The sequence below is a fragment of the Melospiza melodia genome, chromosome 3 (genome assembly GCF_035770615.1).
Source record: "Melospiza melodia melodia isolate bMelMel2 chromosome 3, bMelMel2.pri, whole genome shotgun sequence".
NCBI classification, from domain to species: Eukaryota; Metazoa; Chordata; class Aves; order Passeriformes; family Passerellidae; genus Melospiza; species Melospiza melodia.
In genome coordinates, this window is record NC_086196.1 from 38,979,401 (window position 1) to 38,998,178 (window position 18,778).

Here is an 18,778-nt window from a genome sequence, read left to right on the forward strand (position 1 = left end):
GTGGAAAAACACTATACTGGACTATATATAGCATTTTCCTTAGAAACTCTTCATCAACACCTGCTAATATGCTCCCCCCAAACTTGTATTGATTTCTTTATTTTTAGAAACTAATTTTCTTGGATTTTGTTATGAAATAACAGAAAGAATCAGTCTAATTTACTAGGACTAGAAAACCAGTCAAATAACAGTCATTACAGTAAATGATGAACAATGAAACCCATTGTTCTTTCTTTTTCAAGTTTGATATAAATTTTTAACATTTCAAATATATTGTAAATACTGATTATAATATTAAATCATCTATATTTAATCTGCAATAATATAGGAAACCATATACTAGAAACTACTTTTGTTTATTAAGCAGCTTCCTTGTTTTCTCAGTCTATCACAGAATAGCCTTTGCTAATCAGGTGCCAATGCAAGTGTCTTTTGGTCTGCATAATCTCAGTGATCTTGAAAATAATTAATGTATGAGAAATCAATTCTCTGGCTAGAGAATTCTGTATATGGTTTCATTAAATCACTTTTGTTGTATCAATCCAATATTACGTAGCAGAAAACATAATTTTTAGTGAGACGTTCCAGGGAAAATTAGATCTCTTTATTTTCAAAATTGCAATTGACTTAAAACATTTGCATGTTATTCTGCTCTTAATTAGTTTTTTCTAGTGTTACTCTTCTGACTTCTATGTAGTAACTCCACAACATGACCAGTGAAACAAAAGAGCAGGGATAAAGAACAGAAAAAAACTGACTTCCCTCGGGTTGAAATTCTTTCAGCAACCTATAGAATCATTGCCTGCATTGATCACAATTTGGCTGTTCCTATTTTTAACTCCATTTTCAAAGGCCCTCCTTGAAGAAAATAATCCACTTTTTTACTGGTTTGTCACTCCATGAGATTCCTGGTTCAGCTTTCAAGAATCCAGTTGTAATCAGCCTCAACTGTTCTCAAAGCTCATGAAAAAATATCCAATTCTTTTTGTATGAATCATGCCTGTCTGTACTTAGGCTTCAGTATTGCAAAGCAACTCAAGAAACACAACAATATAAGCAGGGGGTTGGTTTCTATACCTGCTATTTTTATTCTCTCCCTTGGGATGCTCTTTTTTTAAAAGTAGTATTTTTATACATTCTGAAAAAGATATACTATGTGCTACCTAAAGAGAAAATGACATCAGAAGCCAAATCAAAAGATGCATCTGCATGTTTGAAAAATACATTTTCTAGTGGTCAGAATGCAACACTACATTAAAACCCTGCATCCTGGTTCATCTTCTGGCTTAGGTTTGCTGTCTGTGAAGCCGGTTTGGATTTTTAAAAATGAATTTGTTTATGTTGTATCTACACAGAAGTGATAAGTTATTATTTTTAAAAACTCCAGGTTTTGGGGAGAAAGAGATCACTGAAGTTGTGAAATCAAACAGTGAAGTAGCAGATACATGAAACACCCATCATGAATTTTCCTTGTGATGCATTTTTTAATTTGGTGATTCACACTCACTAGCTCAGATCCTGAGTTTGGTTGAAACAGTAGCAGGAAACAGAAGGGACCCAGTCTTAGACAATTGGTTCTGTCTGACAATTTTCAGCAGAAGCAAAGACATTAATACTATGGTCACAATGTTGGCCAATCTAACATCAAGTTTTGATTGCTGGTGGCAATTTTCAGGCTTTGCAACTTCCAAGAAAAATGAACACAGCCATGGAGATTTCAGAAAGTGTGTCCCTCCCCCTAGGAATAATTCTGCCAAATTTGAAACCCTGCTAAAATACTGTGGACACTTCAGAGCTTCTTCAAATAACAATGCTTCAGACAACATCTTGGTGTTATCCGAAGCAAAGAACAAAACAAATCCACATGAACACATTAGAAGTGGCGACAAGGGAATCTATCTTGTTCCCCAGAAACTGCTGCCAGGAGCCTAAGTGACCCTTAGAAAGCTTGCCAAGACACTGGTGAGCTTTTCTGAAGTTCAAAGCATCACCTAATTTTCACTTACAAAATGCATCTACACAAATGTATATTTTAATGAGCAAGGGAGTGCTGCCAGAGAAGGAAACCCCTTTTGTTTTGTGTGCTTGAAGATCACTAACTTCATCTGTAAGAACTGATGGGTTCTTGCATAAGATTATTTTTTAGATTCCCCAATCTTTTTCTACATAGTGACCAATCCATTGCAGTCACCTGCACTGCTGTATAGAGATGGCACCAGCAATAGTGGGAATTCCAACAGAATCAGTGGTGGGATTCAAGGGGACTCATGATAGGAATCCACACAAATCATGACACAACTGCAGAGAACTTGCAGGAAAGCAGAGGGTTGCTGTCATTTCTCACACTTTCACAAGAAGGGGGATTCACCCACCTGGTAAATTGCCGACTTTCCTCGTGTACTTCCATTTCTGTGCTTTTGAATTCATTCAGTTCTTTCCGTATTGCTGCCTAATAAGCCATAATGATATATGCAACCATAAGAAATATGAATTTTCAGGAAAACAAAGAGTCTGAAAGAAACATGGCCCTACCATTACACGTGCCTTACAGTTCCCATTTCAATTTTTCCTTACTGTAATCCACAGCTCTCACACATTTCTGATCACCAACATGAATGACTTTTCAATTAGAGCTGTTCAAAGTACTCATCCACAACAAAGAAATGAAAAGCATCAAGCACCAAAAGTAAACCAAGAAACACCAAATCAACTGCAATGGGTGAACAAAGCCCACACTGAAACAGAGCACTTCTACTGACAAAAATGGGCAAGGGGTTGGGTTACCCTGACAATCACTTGCTGAGTAGGCAGACAGGAGGGGATTCTATCTCCAGACACAGCCCTGAGGAGCTGGTGAGTCACTCTGCCAGCACAGGCACTGTGTGCACAGCAGGGTCCTTGTATCTCCCCTCTGGAGACAGGACTTCAGGAGTGCAGGATGAAAAGCATTTTATTTTTCAAGTGGAATTAATCACTTGGTTTGATTAGTTTTATTTAAAATGATATTAATATTTGGACATTTCAGGCTTGGATTTTTAGTTGGCAGATACTAAAGAACAGCAGAAATCCAGTACAGTTTGTAAATGCCTTGTTGCTTATGTTAAGAGACTGATAGCAATTTACCTCATCAAGTAAATACAGTTTCTGAAATATTCTAATATATACTACAAGAGGTTTTGTTTCTATGCCACACACCTTTCTACCTTCACTGTTAAAAGGAAACAACAGTTTATTCTTCCTCATTCTTTCATCAGTTTAAATAAAGACAATATCATTTCATTAATCCCTAAAGAAACGTCATCTAGTGTGCATGCCTTTCAGTGCAGAGCAGACAAGCAGCATGATAAAATTATAGCATCAACAGGCTGCAGTCTTATAAATTATAAACTTTGCTTTAAGCAGGGGTGGTCGTGTTTAGGCACAACAGCATGCTTACATGAGGCTGCTGTAGAGCTAGTGAAGAGACAGTGACTTCTGAGCACCAAATCAGCACCAAAGACAGCAGAGCTCCAGTTCTGTAATAGAGCTGCAGCACAATTTTCTGCTCCTACTGGAATTAGAAGAATGATTTCTCTTGGAAAAAAAGGACAAGGGAGTTTTCAGGCAACCGCAAGTCTGCTTTTCTGCTAAGGCAATAAACTTGGGGCTGAGAGGATCAGCCTTGGGCAGCTGTTAATTACAAAATGAATTGAGACTAAAACCTGCTACCCTGAAGTAGGTAGGCAACTCCATTGTTTTTTTCTAGTGCAGTTTACCCTGGTTGGACCTCTGTCCAAGTGGAGGTGCTGGGTCCTCTAACCTCCCACAAACTATGGGAGGACTAGACAGTGCTCAGCATCTCCCATAACCAACATCTACAAACTCTTCTGACTACATTTTTAACTATTTCACCTTGGCCTGAGACAACTGTCAGATGAACTGGCAATTTTTAAATATTAAACTTTAAAATACTAGCTGAAATAAAATCAGTGCTTCACTATCCTTAGCTAAAATAGAGTGGGCTCTTGCACACACCACTTTTCATATCAAGCACATCTCACAGGAGTCCACAGGTCTTGGTTCAGACCAGTGCTTTAAGACCCAGCACTCTGGGCTACCTGAATCTTACAGCTCTCCTTTCATTAAGTAATGTAGGAGGGAAATGGAAGAGTACCTTATGGTAACCTTTGACTGATGTTTTTTAAAAATGAGAATCACAGGATAATTTATCTCATCCTTTGTAGTCAGGCAGCAGAGCTTTATTAACTGTAGGATGTTAGGGGCAGTCTTCCCAAGAAGCTCTGCTGCATGCACATGGTCATTCCCTGCACTGGTGGTCATGGCCAAGAACCTTGAGGAGGATGGAGGAACTTCTACCTTTTTTTCACTCAAATGAGTGGCAAAAGCAACTCCTGGTAGCAGTGACGCAGACTCCTGCCTGCAAATCCCTGCATGAATTCCCACAGATCAGGGCCACCTTTGGTAAACTTTTATCTGTCTTAGCAAGGTTTTAAAAAATAGAAAACAAAAATTAGAAATTCTGGCTCAAACTGTCATAATGGAGGTGTAAAATATGCTCATAATAGGCACCTGAGTGGGTTTTCTTTGCTGCAAGCAGCAGACACACAGTAGCGCCATGACAATCTTGCTGTCAGCAGCAGATGTCATTTGTGATGCTGGCAATCAAGAGAATGTAAACCAGAGGAAAGCTCCCCAAAAGTGACAGATGAAAGCATTTTCTTATAATCTGCATTTGTGCCTTGCCTTGTCTGCAGGAGTTAGCCTGGCCCAAGGCTTGTCAGCACGACGGTCGTAATCTGGAGATTCCGTGACCTCCACGTACTCGTTAAATCGAAGGATTCTTCTCGCTTGAAGTTCAGCCACTGTAGGCCTCAGACTGAGCTGTAAGCAGGAGGCAGAAAATAGTATGCTTAATAAGATGAAATGAAATAAAAGAGGAGGGTATGATGTAATCTCAAGAGAACTTTGATGGTATTTCTAAATAGGGTCACTTTCAGGTGTCTAAAAAAAGGCACCACCCTGGGAGTGCTGTGCAGGAATGGGGAGGCAGCCTAACCTGATTTCTTCAATTATAAAAATAGTCTTTGTCGGGCAGGTCACAGAGAATCATGACAGTTATCCCTGGAATGTTAATTGTGACTTTGCAACTGGCACTACCCCACTAGGCCATCTGCATGAACAGTTATACTGTGTTAAAACCGTAATATCAAAAATACCTGACATTTGGAAGTATCTGCCCTGGTTTTGACCATCTAGTGGTCATTATAATGCCAAATTGTTTCAATCACCTCAAACAATATTCCCTTTAATTAACTAAGGATGATCATATTAAGGAAACTGTATTTTTGCAGACACAGGTAGACCAGGGATACTTATGAAAACTCCCCCCATCCTCTCCCAGAACAGACCTGTAACTGCTCCATTTCCAGGGACAATGAGCATGATCCCACCTGCACAAGCTAAGACCACTGATGTGGTTAGAAAAGCACTGAAGGGATGTCATAGGGGTCACATTGTTTTGCTGCCCTCTCCACTGCTCTAGGGAAGAGTGGATCTGCAGGTGTGGCTGCCCCTGATCATATGTGACAGGGGGTGGTCCTGCTACAGAGGAAATCTGTCACTTATGTCCCCTGCTGAGAAACAGCAATATGGCCAGACTCGGTATGCTTCTCCAGGTGTGGGCAGCTGGACAGCATGGGGGTTCCCCCAACAAGGGCTTGGCTTGTACTGCTTTTCAAGCAGATTTCTAATCTGGGGAAAATGACTGATGGACATTTGCAGCAATATCTACACACTGATTTTCAGATTCTTATGAAACATAATTCTATGTACAAAAAGACACAATACAAAAAAGCACATCATCACCTTTCTACTGAGTCTACGTTTTATTTCTCTTTTGGCTTCCTGTTCCTCTTCTTCATTCTTCTCTGTTTTCAGAAGAGATAAAAAGGAGTGAATATTTAAGTATTATAACTGCACATACTGTATTTCTCTTGGTTGAACGCTTCAGAACTCCAAGTCCTGGCTCATGTTTCCTCATATTTCTGGATGATGCCGCCTGTGTTGTCTGCTTTTTGGATTTTGTCTGCTCTCATTCTTTTCCCTATCCGCATTTCCCCTGATTCTGTAGACATCTCAGTCAACTGTGGGTCATGAGCACAGCAAAGAGAAGGTGCCTGTCATTTCCTTTCTGTGTACCAGCAAGCAAGTACCCTGAAAGAGTTGCCTGATGTTTCAATAACTTATTTTAGCATTACAATCACTGTTGCTTTTACTTCCAACATTGACTTTAGAATAAGTGCCTAATTTATAAATGCCAAGTGAAAATTTTACTCTGAGTATTTGAATTACCCAAGTTCCTTCTACTGCTACAGACATGAATCAATGACATTTGTTTCACTGTCATTTGTCAGCAAATTGGTTTTATTATATAAATTTTTTTCTGGTTTTACAGTAGGGGCATATGATCAAACACTCAAGCCCTCTTGGTTAAGGGCCACTGGCTGGACCAGATAACCAGTACAGCAGAAAATTATGTCCATTTTTAGGATGTATTTGGGCACACAAATAAAACAATTTCCTTTTAACAAACTTCTGTTCTAACCAAACTTGATTTTTCAACTGCCAGTGAAAAGCACACTTAGAAAGACATGTTTGTGTGTGCTCAGCATATTTTTAAATTGATGTATGGTTCGAAGGACAGTATTTGCTCTTTCAGTCCAACTCTGATGGTTAAATGCAAAGTTTTGTGGCTGAAATATCCCACCTAGAGAAATACATAAAATTCTGATCCTGTTTTATTAATGGTTGGGGATTACAGACTCTGCTTTACAGTTCAAGGCTAACTTTAAATTTAAAGAAATTCATTTGTTCTGGATACAGCCAACTTGTATAGATGAAAAGGGAGTTTTAAAACCTGGTATAGTTGTATCTGCCCTGTTTCCTATGGCCAGCCTGCTGTCTTAGTAGAGGTGACCTGGCCTGAGGAGAATTTCTGTGTAATGACTTTCACAGTGGAGAAAATGCTACGACAGGACATCTCGTGGTACTTGCAGATATCCTTTGCTTACTCAAATGCTTTCATTTAATAAGAATATCAGGGAAAGGAGGAGAGGACAAATTATAAAAATAAAAAAGTAAGAAGGTAAAAAATAGGAAAAAGGCAATGCTTGCCCAAGATTTTCTCTGTGAGAAGATTCCAACACCAACATCAGGTTTCCAAGAGCAAGGTGCAATCGCACAGGCTTGCTGCCAGGATTAGGTTGGATTTCAGGTTGATGGTGATGTTACTGAGATACTGAAATATGGATGTAATTTATGGTTTATTAATTGCTTTCCTGTTAAATGGAAAAGAAATGGATAGCCTGTTTCCATAGAGGAACTGTAAATGGACTCAAACTGAAGAATAACTGTAAGTGGAGAGTTCTAGATTAATCTACATTTTAATTTTTTTAATAATGTATCTATCAATAAATAAGTTGGGTATTATTTAAGGAATTATAACTTTAAAGGATAACTAATCCCATAATATCCTCATCTAAAAAAGTCAAAAGGTCTCTAGCTGTTTTGAGACAGATAAATCATCTGTAGGCTTTTGTTTAAACATCCTGTCTTTGCAATCAATAGACACAGCAGCTGAGGTAATTAAACACAAACTATTACTTTGGGGTTCCGTTCACTTGGGAATCATGTGACATAAAGAAATTTTGTCCCCTCATGAATGGAATTGCTTAAGTCCTACCTCAGACAATCTCCAGTAACAGGAAAAAAAGACAATTGAAAGTACACATCACTGTACTGCCCTTTCCTTACTTTAGTTTGTAAAATATGCTGTGCATTATTCATATCTTGGCCTTTCTTTTCTATCTAAACTACAGTGTTTCCTAAGATGCTTCGTGTAAGAAACAAGGGCTCACACTGCTTAATGTATGCCTTAAGGAAGAACTACCAACAGCATGGCACCTGAAATAGTGTTTCTCTGTATTTTGGGGGAGGATAAAACACCTTAAAAATCTTTCTCTAGACATTTAGGAAGGTTGAAGGTTAGCTGCCTATTCCAAGCTGTGAAGCCAGATCCCTTTGGAGAGCAGATGACTGCACAGCAAGATGGGAGACAAGGGAAAACCCCCCAAAAAGGGCAAGCAGGTTAGTGACTGGGCAGAGGGTGTTGGTACCCCTTGCAACAGGCCATCTTCTGGAGGCCAATTCCAACGTGAGCTTCCTTAAATCCTGGGAAAAGCAGGAGAGGATCAAACCCATGGGGAATAGACAGTCTTCTGCATGAGAGGTCAGGGACAGGATTTTATACATTCAAACTGGTTTACTTCTAGGAATAAAAGTCAAGAGCTAAAGGAAATGGACTGAAATCTTGTGGCTGCTAGTATTATACTGAATCTGCTGTTTAGCACATGGGCCCCTGTCTCTCCACTGACTTGTACCTAAAGCACCAATTTCCCACCTCCAGCCTGCTGGGCAGAGTCTTGCTTTAAGCCTGGTGCTACAGAAACGCTGCCTGGATACAAATTCCATACTAACAGTAAAAACTACAGTGTGTTTTTGGTCTTTTAAGGTAAAAGTTTTGAAAGTTGCTGTAGGGAGTTAAGAAGATGTGTGGTGCTAAAAATAATGGGTCTGGTACTCCTGGTTCCTGTAGGTGTTGTGGAAAATTCCAGCCAGAGGGCCAAGATTTGGCTGCAGGTATGAAGTGACTCACTTGGCCAAACAGGAACACATTAATGCACAGGAACACACTTATCACTGCTTTCCACCTTAAAAGCAGATCTAATCTGTGTGATGTGGAGAGAGAAAATATAAACACAGCGTTCTCAGCTGCAAATCCCCTCCTCAGATGTCCTGCTGCTGCCCTACTGGCAAAGAACCAGCCCAGCAAGCGCCCTGTGCTTGCAGAAGTCTCTGATTAGATCCCAGCAAAACTATGGCTTCCCTCTTTCCCTCCCTGCAATTCCTAGGAGGTCAAACTGGGATTTGACTCCTAATTGAAACAATTTTGTTTAGCATCAGTTATTGTGGCTGTCAAGTTAAATAATCCACCAGTCAAAGCCAAACAAGCAGCTTCCCTGTCAACCATACATTATTGCTCCTGCACTTTTACCACATTACATCTGGTCACCTTCTGTGGGACATCTGTTTTGTAGCAGAAGGGGAGAAGAAAAAAGACAAATTTTCCTGCCTGAGGACTGCTCCATTCTTGACCAAAAAGTACTCCTGGAGCATAAAACCGAACTTTCCATTGTGTCCCTATGGGATTAGCTATGTTTAGAGTTCTCTGTGGGCTTGCTAAGGAAAGAGAAAGAAAAGACAAACAAAGCACTTGCTTCTTGCAGTGCTCTGAAATGCACAAAGCTGTTTCTCTTTCCTGGTCTTACAAGCAAAGATAACCATTAATATTCCTTAACAAGCTTTGAGAGCTAAACCCCATTTTCTACAAAGCCATTACTGGCAGGCATGCAGGTGCAAGGTACAAGAAATTCACTGTCCCTTACAAATACAGGGAAAAATTACAGTTATCTTAATCTGAAATTCTTGGAAGACTAAAAAGTTTCTTTGCCATAATGCAATACTATAAATACTGTTGGTTCAAAGCCAGTGTACAAGAAGCCTGCCTTTATAAAAAACACAGGGCTTTATGTATTCCTTCAAGTGGACTCTTAAGTTGTCGTAACTTTGTTTTAGTGTGGGAAGTCTCAGAAGTCTGGATAGTTTTATCCAAACAGTTTTTAAACAAATCCGCCTGCAATGTCTTGCGATGGTACTTGGAAACAGGATTTTCAGTAACTGGTTTATCTGGAAATATTATCAAAACAAAGCTTCTTGCAAAACAAACTTGCTCACTAACTGGAAATACAAAAAAAGAAAAAAAGTAGGGATTTTTTTTCTGAACCTCTTAGAAGATTTGGGCTGAACTGGATCCTGAAGTAAACATTTGGACCTTTACCACTTAATGTAACCTCAAAGTCTGATAAATATGACTCAAAACAATAAATCCCCTTAGCTGCAGTTTACATACACACAATAATATAACTCTTTCTCCCCATATACTGCTTAAAAAATATGAGGAAGGAAACTTTATGAAAGAAATCCCAACTTACTCACAAAAGCTCGCTACACCAAGAAAGGCATTTAAGATATGTCAACATTTTCAAATGATCCACAGTAAGGAATGGCAAAAATTTTGATGTAAAATATAAGTGCCTTATGGTTTAGAGAGAACTTGCACCCTGAAAGGACTCTGAGTCAGACTCTTATCACAAACCCTGTCTTGGTTTTGGTTTGCTTTAGTTTTAATAGATCACTTTCAACTTGAAATATTTTACATCTCAGTGATGAGCAAAAAGCAGTTCCTTCATGTGCTCACAAGGGCCTCTGTGATTTTTTTGTGATTTACAATTCTGCTTCCCAGCCTTCATTTTTCGCTCTCCCTGGCCTCTTTAAGACACCCCCCAGCAGCAGCAGGGGACGATGGTAGGAGGCACTGAGTGCAAAGCCTGGTGCACTGCCAAAAGCTTAAAGTAAACAAGCTGAAACAGGAGAGGAAATCTATTAACTGCTTTCCAGTCTTGAGCTACTTATTGCAAGAGCAGTGAATGGAATAAACACTGGCAAAAGGGGATATTAAATACATCACAGGTTTGCTGCTGGCTTGGTCACCTCGAGATAAGCGAGAAAGGGCAATAAGGGAGCCCAGCTGGTGCTCCCAGCCCAGTGGCTGTATCCTGGCCCACCAAAGATGCTTTGGATTTATGCTTCTCACACAGTCCAGCATGAGCGGTTTGTCATATATAAAAAAAGTTCTTATTTCCAATTTCATTTTTATTTATCTTTGAAATTTAGAGGTTTGGAAATTACAGTTTTAGAAAGTCTAATCACATTATGTGCTGGACAGGAGTTCCCTGATCCCTCTCCTGTGCAAGCATGAACTGCAGCTTCCATTTTCAGTAAGATATGGCACTATTTGGCATTTGAGAACTCAAACAACAGCAGTAAGATTTTATTAGCATTTTATTGTCGGGATGGTTTGCCTGAAAGCCAATAATTGCCCTCTCCCTGATTTGCTAGGCTGAGCAAGTGACAGAGTCATCAGTCCGTGGATGCTGTCAGGTAAACATCCCATTTTCTTTTCTTCCCTTCCATTAGCATGCTACACATCAGGGCTGACACCAGACCTGCATGGATGAGCTCCAACTTTACTGAACAATTGCTGGAAATACCGTAACAGCATCATACCAACTCTTTGATCAGGTGTGAGAAGTTCTCATGCCTTAAGAGTTTTTTTGTTTGCTATTTGTGTGATTTTTGATTTATTGCTATGAAGTGTCTTTTCTTCATTTATTTCTTCTACTTAACCATCAAGTACTAGCCACCTCTACAGGATGAACACAGGACTAGGTGGAGTTGGGCATGGCACCGTGTGTTTAGGTAACAGCTTCATTGTGGAAAGATTCATAAAGGAGGACAAAACAATGCTTGTTCTGAAGAGTTTGCCAGCCAAAGAACAGAAGCAACATAAGTAAATGGCAGAATAGGTATAAATAGTAAATATCTAGTGTACTTCCTCCACCCTTGACTATTTGAATTACAGACTTTTTTTTCAGCATAGATATAAGGAATGATTTAATTAATGGGAAGATATTCAGTGAGATTCTCATGCATGTTTCAGTACAGAAGACATTTATGAATACGAAGGCCAGCATGCTGAAGTAGCTGACATATACCTATTGACTTTCTGCTGAACACTTTGCCTTTCTTCTTTCTACTCCTCCTTTCAACCTCTGCCCTTCCATCCCACCTGCACCTCCAACTCATATTCCTTTCTCCTCCTCCTCCTAAAAATCAGGGGGAAGGTTAACTAGCCTAGAACTATTTCTAAAAGGTATCCAAGTCATTCTTGGTCTTTGGGACCAGCTTCAAGAAGTGAGATTGTGACAAGTAAAATTTGGCATATTCAATAAATGGAATTTTCAAAGCTACAATTACAGGTTAGTGTATAAATCAAGTGTTGAGACATTATTTTCTAGAACATAATTTCTCTCTAGTTATGGTTCTAATACTGGAGCAACAATGATGGACTTCCATATGAATCCAACACCTGCTTCCTTTCTAAGCAAATACTGTATGAAACCTGAATGAAATACTTACGCTTCAGGATATTTCTTTGCTCCAGCTCTTCAGTTGTGGGCCTCTGGCTAAGCCTCCTGTGAGAACAAAGTAAATGACTGATTTAAAACCAGATCTAAATGACACATTAGGATTTGTAATACAGCTTAAAAAACGTAATTTCTGGAAGTAATTTCCAGGCAGTTATAACAACTGCTTATGTAACCAGAGTGGCCATTTGTTTTAAAAGATGTAGTGTTGTCATTTGAACACATGAATAACTGATACTTGAATAATATTACAGAATTTGTACTAGCAAATTTATAGTCCTCACAGGCATAATTTTATTAATAAATCCATATACCTTTTTTGTTCCCAAGAACCATCACTATAATCAGTTGTGCAATTGTTAGATTATTCTCAGGTATTTTGAATGAATTTTTATATTTTTGATATTTTGAAGTCTTACTAAAGTTTTTTAAAAAAGCAAAACCAACAAAATCCATAAGCTGTTCATTCCTCATTAATTTGTGTGTACAATACAATTGGGAGCTTCACCTGAAACCTAATTTTATTTAGTTACCTAAATATAACAACTGCCATTACAAAAACCCCAAACTGAGATAATAATTTTCTGATTTGTACATGGTTGATGTTGTCTCTGTGTTTACTAAACAAGTCCACTTGTTCACTTGAGGAAAGGAGCAAGAAAAATTTCAGCAGTAAAACTTATTTTTCATGTGTGTTCAAGACAGGTGTCTATTCATCAACACTCACACAGCTCACTACAAGCTGTCTTTAGCCTCGTGACACTCATCCAATTCAAATCACTCTTGGACTTACAGATTTGTCCCTGGGGACTGGCAGGTTTACCACAGGTGACCAGTCCCAGCTGTAGGAAGTCCCAGGTGGGGACCTGACTCAACCCTGACTGAGCTGTGGGAACAGATTTTCCACCAGACCTCGATGCTGCCAGGTGCTGACCACCAGGCCAGGAATTTTTAAGAAACTGGCATCAAACGTGGATGTGATTTTGGGTATGAGCACAGCCCTGATGTACACAGATCTTTCTCCTGCCACCAAAGCAGAGCTGTGTGCATTGCCTTTCAGCTCTCCAGCAAAACCCCAAAGCAGCTTCTGCAGTTGCAGCCCCTAAGGGAGGACTGACAAGCAGGATGTGATCACCAGAGCTGGGATTTGTTCAGGAGAGTGATGACAACAACCACACCTCTTTATTGGCAGGAGAAAAATGACCCTTGGGCTCTGCACAGTAGATTTACCACTCTTACAGTTCAGTAATGAAATAGCTGCCTTGGCCAGACACCCAGTTCACAGAGCAATTCAGCTCAGCTTCTGGGTGTTGATGCAGGGCTGTGTACTCTGTACCGGAGCAGTACCAACAGGACTACCCTGTATCTGGGAATCTCCAAAAAACACAAGACATCCTCCAAATCTGGACAACATTCCTGAGGCAAACAGAAACAGGGACAGGTCTAGCAAAATACAGGCATGTTGTAGTCTATTCTCAGAGACCACAAAAGCCAAAATAAACATGAAGATTTTTTTAAAAAAACCTGTAAAAGGCAAGTGAATTTTTAATGCAATGTTCTCAATTCCAGAAGGAGAAAGTAATATACATCCCACAGCAGTTTAACAGTTTGAGAAGATGTGTCTCAGCACTGGGTACAGTAAAACACTAAACACTGACCAGCTCAACTTCTTTTGCTGGAATCAGCATATGATTGGAGGACTTGGAGAGCCAGAGGAAGAGGAGAAGGGTCAGAATAGACAACATGCACAGGCATGCTCTGTGGGTCAGGAACTAATGCTCTGCCTGAGATGGGTATACAAGTGAAAGTTCTGCTAACAAATCTGAGAAAGAACCAGAACCACAGCATTGACTGTTGTGGACTCATTCTTACCCTCTTCCTCTTCTTTCCCTTTTTAACCAAAGTACCCAAAACTCCAAAAGCTCTCCAGTTTTGTTTCTTGCAGAACAGAAAATCTATTATTGACAATTTAAAGTTTTGTGAGAAATAAAACCACCATTTTCCAGACAGTTGTACCACAAAGATCCTGCAGTGCACATTGGGCTGCATTTAAAACATGAACCCAGTGTTCTCAATTCTCTTCCTCCATTTCCACCCAGTGAAACCACATTGACCCTGTGACTGATACCTCACAAGCTTTGTTCCAATCTGATGTCTGATTTCCTGCCTCTCCTCTTCAGATGTACGCTGCAAGATGTTTTTGTCTTCTAACTCTTTCTTAGATGGTCTGTTGCCAAGTTTGATAGCAAGAGTATCCCTACGACGAATTTTACTTGCCAAAGAGCCTGAGGAAAGGAGGAGTAGGGTAGATTTAGTTCATTCATGCTCAGGTTACAGACACAAACTCCCAGTGAGAACTTTAATACCTCCCCAAAGCAACCTTGTTCCCACATGCAGGAGAGGAATTTTAATTAACATCAGAAGAAAAATTTTAGCTCAGTTCATGAAAATAAAAAGCTAAAAGGCTTGGAGGGAAAAGCTAAATTGATACAAACATCACTTGTCACCTGTGAAGTGATAGGATAAAAATGACAAATCTACAATAAAATGTCTTTGAAGTCTAATACATTACAGGTTGGCTTATTTATCTACTTAGTATATTTAGCAACCTGCTGCTCGTTTTCTTCAGCCTTAAATGGCTTAGTCTCATTCCATCATCATTTCCCTCATTCTTTCAACTTTTTTTCAATCAATTACCACTTAGTTCTTTTATAGTGTTTTCCATCTCTAAGTTATTTGTAAACTAAACCAAAAAATACAGCTGAGAAAGGTGCTCTGAGTGCCTGCAAAATAACCTAGGCAGGAACCCCCAGACACTGCAGCAATCTGTTCTGCATAAAACCAACACTCTAGGGACAAGGGCTTTGCAGCTTGGCCAGCATTAGCTTCAGGCAGCTGTGGAAGGAATGACATTTTTCACAGCCTTTATAGTATTTCCCTTGTGTCTTGACATTCTGACCAAGGTGGGCTACAAATGCCTTAGGTGGCAGATTTTCCCTGTGTAAGGCAGTTTGGTAAGGCCACAGGCTCCCAGCTCATTTTTCATAAGACACCGTGCTGCGGTGTGAACACAATAACTTTTGGTTTCTATCACTTTGGGTTGTATTCAAACCCAACAAAGAACTATAGGAGACTTCAGCCTCTTGAGCTACCTAGCACTTCACCTCCTCCTGCACCAGTGGCTAAGGAAAAAAAACAACCAAAAAACATGTCCATTTTGCCTCATGCCACTTTGGTACACTGGACCGTGGAGTTCAAAACTTCTTTGTTGAGCACAGTGAGGCACCTCCAAAAAAGCTGTGAGCAAGGCTCTCAAACCATGGCTTGATGGTGATTTCATACTGACATAAAGCCACCCCCGAGGAGGTAGAGGGAGGGCTGCTCTCCTTTGTGCTCCTGACAGCCTGCTGCTGCCACCTTCTTTGCCCAAGCAAAGGAGAAGCCTTTGTGTGAGCTGGATCAGGGAACCACAGATTCTGTTGAAAATCAGCTCAACGACAGCTGCTCCTACAATAATAAACATGAACTCTACCCTAAGGGAAAAACAGCTGGGAGAAGGGATTAGGCAGAATGGGGGCAGGACAACCCCTTCAGCACCGCAGGGCTTCTGCCCAGTTAAGGTGATGGTAAGAGTCATGACCCCAGAAATTTCAAAGCTGTAAAACTTAGACGTAATCTACTGTGATCTGCTCTGCCTGCTAAGGTTGCTCCAATGCTTAAAACATCCTGATCAAAGAGGAACTAGTGACTTTCAGACAGTGAAGCTGCTGACTGATGGGCCTCCTCTGTCATGCACCACACCTGTAGCTCCCACAAGGAACTCATGGTGTGGGCAAGCCAAATGAATGGTCTCCACCTTGTCCCTCCCCGACATCCTCCTGAGCCTGTTCCTCCCACATCTGCTCTCCTCCCTGCAATGATTGATCTGCTCTTCTCGGGTTTCTGTGGTTGAGATGACCCCGAAGTATTAGAAAGTATTTCCCAGCCTCGTGACTGAAGAAGTCGAGTATTGTCGGTTCTGCTTTTCAAGGTTGTTTATTTTTTTCTTATCTATTACATTCTTTCTCTGACCTGCTGAGATCTGTCCAGCAGGTTGGGCTGTGGCACAGCACCTGGCCTTGGGGTGGTCTTAACATTTTATACTACAATCTACGTGTACTTTATTTACAATAATTTTCCAATATCTATCATCTATGTCAGTCTGTTTCTACTCTAAACTAATCAAAAAGTGTCACCATCCCAGCAGAAGATGGAGGACAAGAAGAAGGGGAAGAAGGACAGCACACACCCAGATTCCTCCATCTTGCTTCTTGAACCCTCATTTGAAAACCCAAAAATTCTGCTTTTTCACCCTGTGACAAATTAACTATTATTCTACTCAAACTCTTGTGGGTTGTAAATCTTCAAACAAAGTGGGTAATTTTTTCCATGGAATAAAATTGAAGGCACAGATGTTTTTGACTCCGTGCCAAGGTCTCTGAGCCCCCTGCCAGGGTCTCGAATTACCCAGGGCAGCCAGAGGAATGTCCTGGGTCCCGACATGCTCTCACCCATGCACAGGCCTCAGCAGGTTTCTGACTGTCATTGCCTGGGAGAAGCAGGGCACTCATTTCTCAGTAGTGACAAAATACTAAATCCCCTTAAAAGCATTCCCTGCAGCCATTCCTCTCTCTGCCTCACACTGGCATGGATTAGCCACGCTCACAAAACGCAATCTGTGAACAGCAGCCTGCAGCATTTTGAGCAGGATACTTACTTTCAGTACTTGCATTCTCATCATCATCATCATCATCATCATCGTCATCATCTGTGTACAGGATCGGCCCGTCTGAGTCCGAGTCACTGCCGTGGCTGTCTCTGCTGCTTTCACTCTCAGGAGGGGCTGCAGCGTCAGAAGCCTCCTCCACCAGCTCAGAGAATGCTTCATCTGGAGCCTCCCCTTCCTGATCTTCTTTGGGAGCCAAGCTGTTTATTCATGAGCAGGTAGGGCGACACATCAGTGCAGGCAGAACAAAACACCAATGAGAAGCAATTGAAAAAGCAAGGATGAAAATAAAAGTTCTGTTAATAAAAGTAATTCCTTTCTAAAAAACATACATATATAAGACATCTTTAACATATGCAGATATGTAAATGTATCTATGTATGTGTGTTAGGAAAAAGGATACAAACAATCCAGAATTATGTGCTGTGAAGACTGCATTAAGAACAGTTCACAAAGCTGGGGATGAGAGGACCAAGTTGGAGAGCAGATGGGACGGCAAAGTTTCCTGTTCTGGAAGCCTAACCCTATTTATTGTAGATACAGTCTCATTGCAGTTGAGTTCAAAATGTTCATGCTCATTACTAATGAATTTGGGGATCAACAGCAGGTTGCCCTTTGCCTTGGGAAAATCTTTACGTAAAGGAAGGGTAGAGCAGGGGGAGATGCTGCACTAGAATGTAGAGCTGGCAACAGATGTACCAACAAGAATTTAAAGGAAGGTCTCTAGGCTACTGGCATTTAGACTAAACCCTCTTGGATTTATATAAAAGATGCTGATTTTTGTGACAGGGAAAAGACAAATTAATAAGCTAGTTTCATTTTCCTGCCAACTGTTTTGCTTAAAAAAGGTAATTATGACTCTTCTCTTGACCAGTTTCTACAATACCTGAGATTTACACAAGTTATTAGGCAGTAAAAAACCAAACACCTACTAACTGAAGCCTGAAAGAACCCTCATTTTCAAGTGTTCAAGCAAATTCAGCTATTGAATCGAGAACTTTAGCAGTGAGATATTTAATGACATCTACAGAAAAAAAAAGACATCTACAGAAAAGAACCCCTTTATAATTTGGAATCATTTCTTGTTTGCCTTTATGAGAGATAAATAAAAGTGTCACCAGCTTTGAGCTGAACTGCTGACCCCAGTGCCAGCCACACAATGAAGTAAGAGACAGGTCATGAGCGACGACCTTCTGGGGAAACATGAGGTGCTGCAGGTGAAAGGCTCGAAGGCGCTGGGAGGGAACAAACTGTGCTGGGGGCCACACAAACTGTTCCCTGTAGCAGGCTCCGAGCTGGCTAGGGCCCCATGCAGGGCCGAGGCTTAACCATAGGAATTGCTAAGTCATGATGAAATAGCAAAAGAAGCTCCTGTCTTCCGCCTTTTGGACCCTAGCTTATCTCTGTAACCCCATAGGTCACTTTCCCTTAACCCCTACTATTGGACAAGTTTGGATCCCCTTATACCCTATAAAAAGAGGCTGTTTTAGCCCATTCTGGTTAGAAGAGCCGTTGCTGGAACCCTTCACAGACCCCTCAATAAAACCATCACTGTGGAACACCAGGACATTTTCTTCTCCTCACTCATGTCTGCTTCCCGCCTAGCCTGGACACCTTAGCAAGCTCGAGCTGAAATCCTAAGAGAGCTGATAATCACTAAAGAGCTGATATCCACTAAGCTTGCTAAGGTAGCCATCGGCTGAGAGCGGCCTGGGTACTCGGACGCTCTGCCCCCATGAAGGACTGAGCTATCCGGCCCGTGCTGCCTGCTTGGGAGCAAATCAGCCCAGCAGGGAGTTGAGATTAGTCAGCAGAAGCAGCAGAAGAGATCCCCACGTGCCTACAGTGC

General features: G+C 40.7%; 1 protein-coding gene across 4 annotated transcripts in view; it reads right to left on the bottom strand.

Annotated features, from left to right (window-relative positions):
• Positions 1 to 18,778, bottom strand: part of PHACTR2 (phosphatase and actin regulator 2) — a 135,104-nt gene that overhangs the window by 6,814 nt on the left and 109,512 nt on the right. For all 4 annotated transcript variants that reach the window (XM_063151388.1, XM_063151383.1, XM_063151387.1 and 1 more), the window contains 6 exons: positions 16,921 to 17,129; positions 14,293 to 14,449; positions 12,157 to 12,212; positions 5,866 to 5,927; positions 4,744 to 4,881; positions 2,373 to 2,449 (listed from right to left, as the gene is read on the bottom strand). In XM_063151388.1, coding sequence (XP_063007458.1) covers positions 2,373 to 2,449; positions 4,744 to 4,881; positions 5,866 to 5,927; positions 12,157 to 12,212; positions 14,293 to 14,449; positions 16,921 to 17,129 — 699 coding nt within the window. The remainder of the gene's footprint in view (positions 1 to 2,372; positions 2,450 to 4,743; positions 4,882 to 5,865; positions 5,928 to 12,156; positions 12,213 to 14,292; positions 14,450 to 16,920; positions 17,130 to 18,778) is intronic.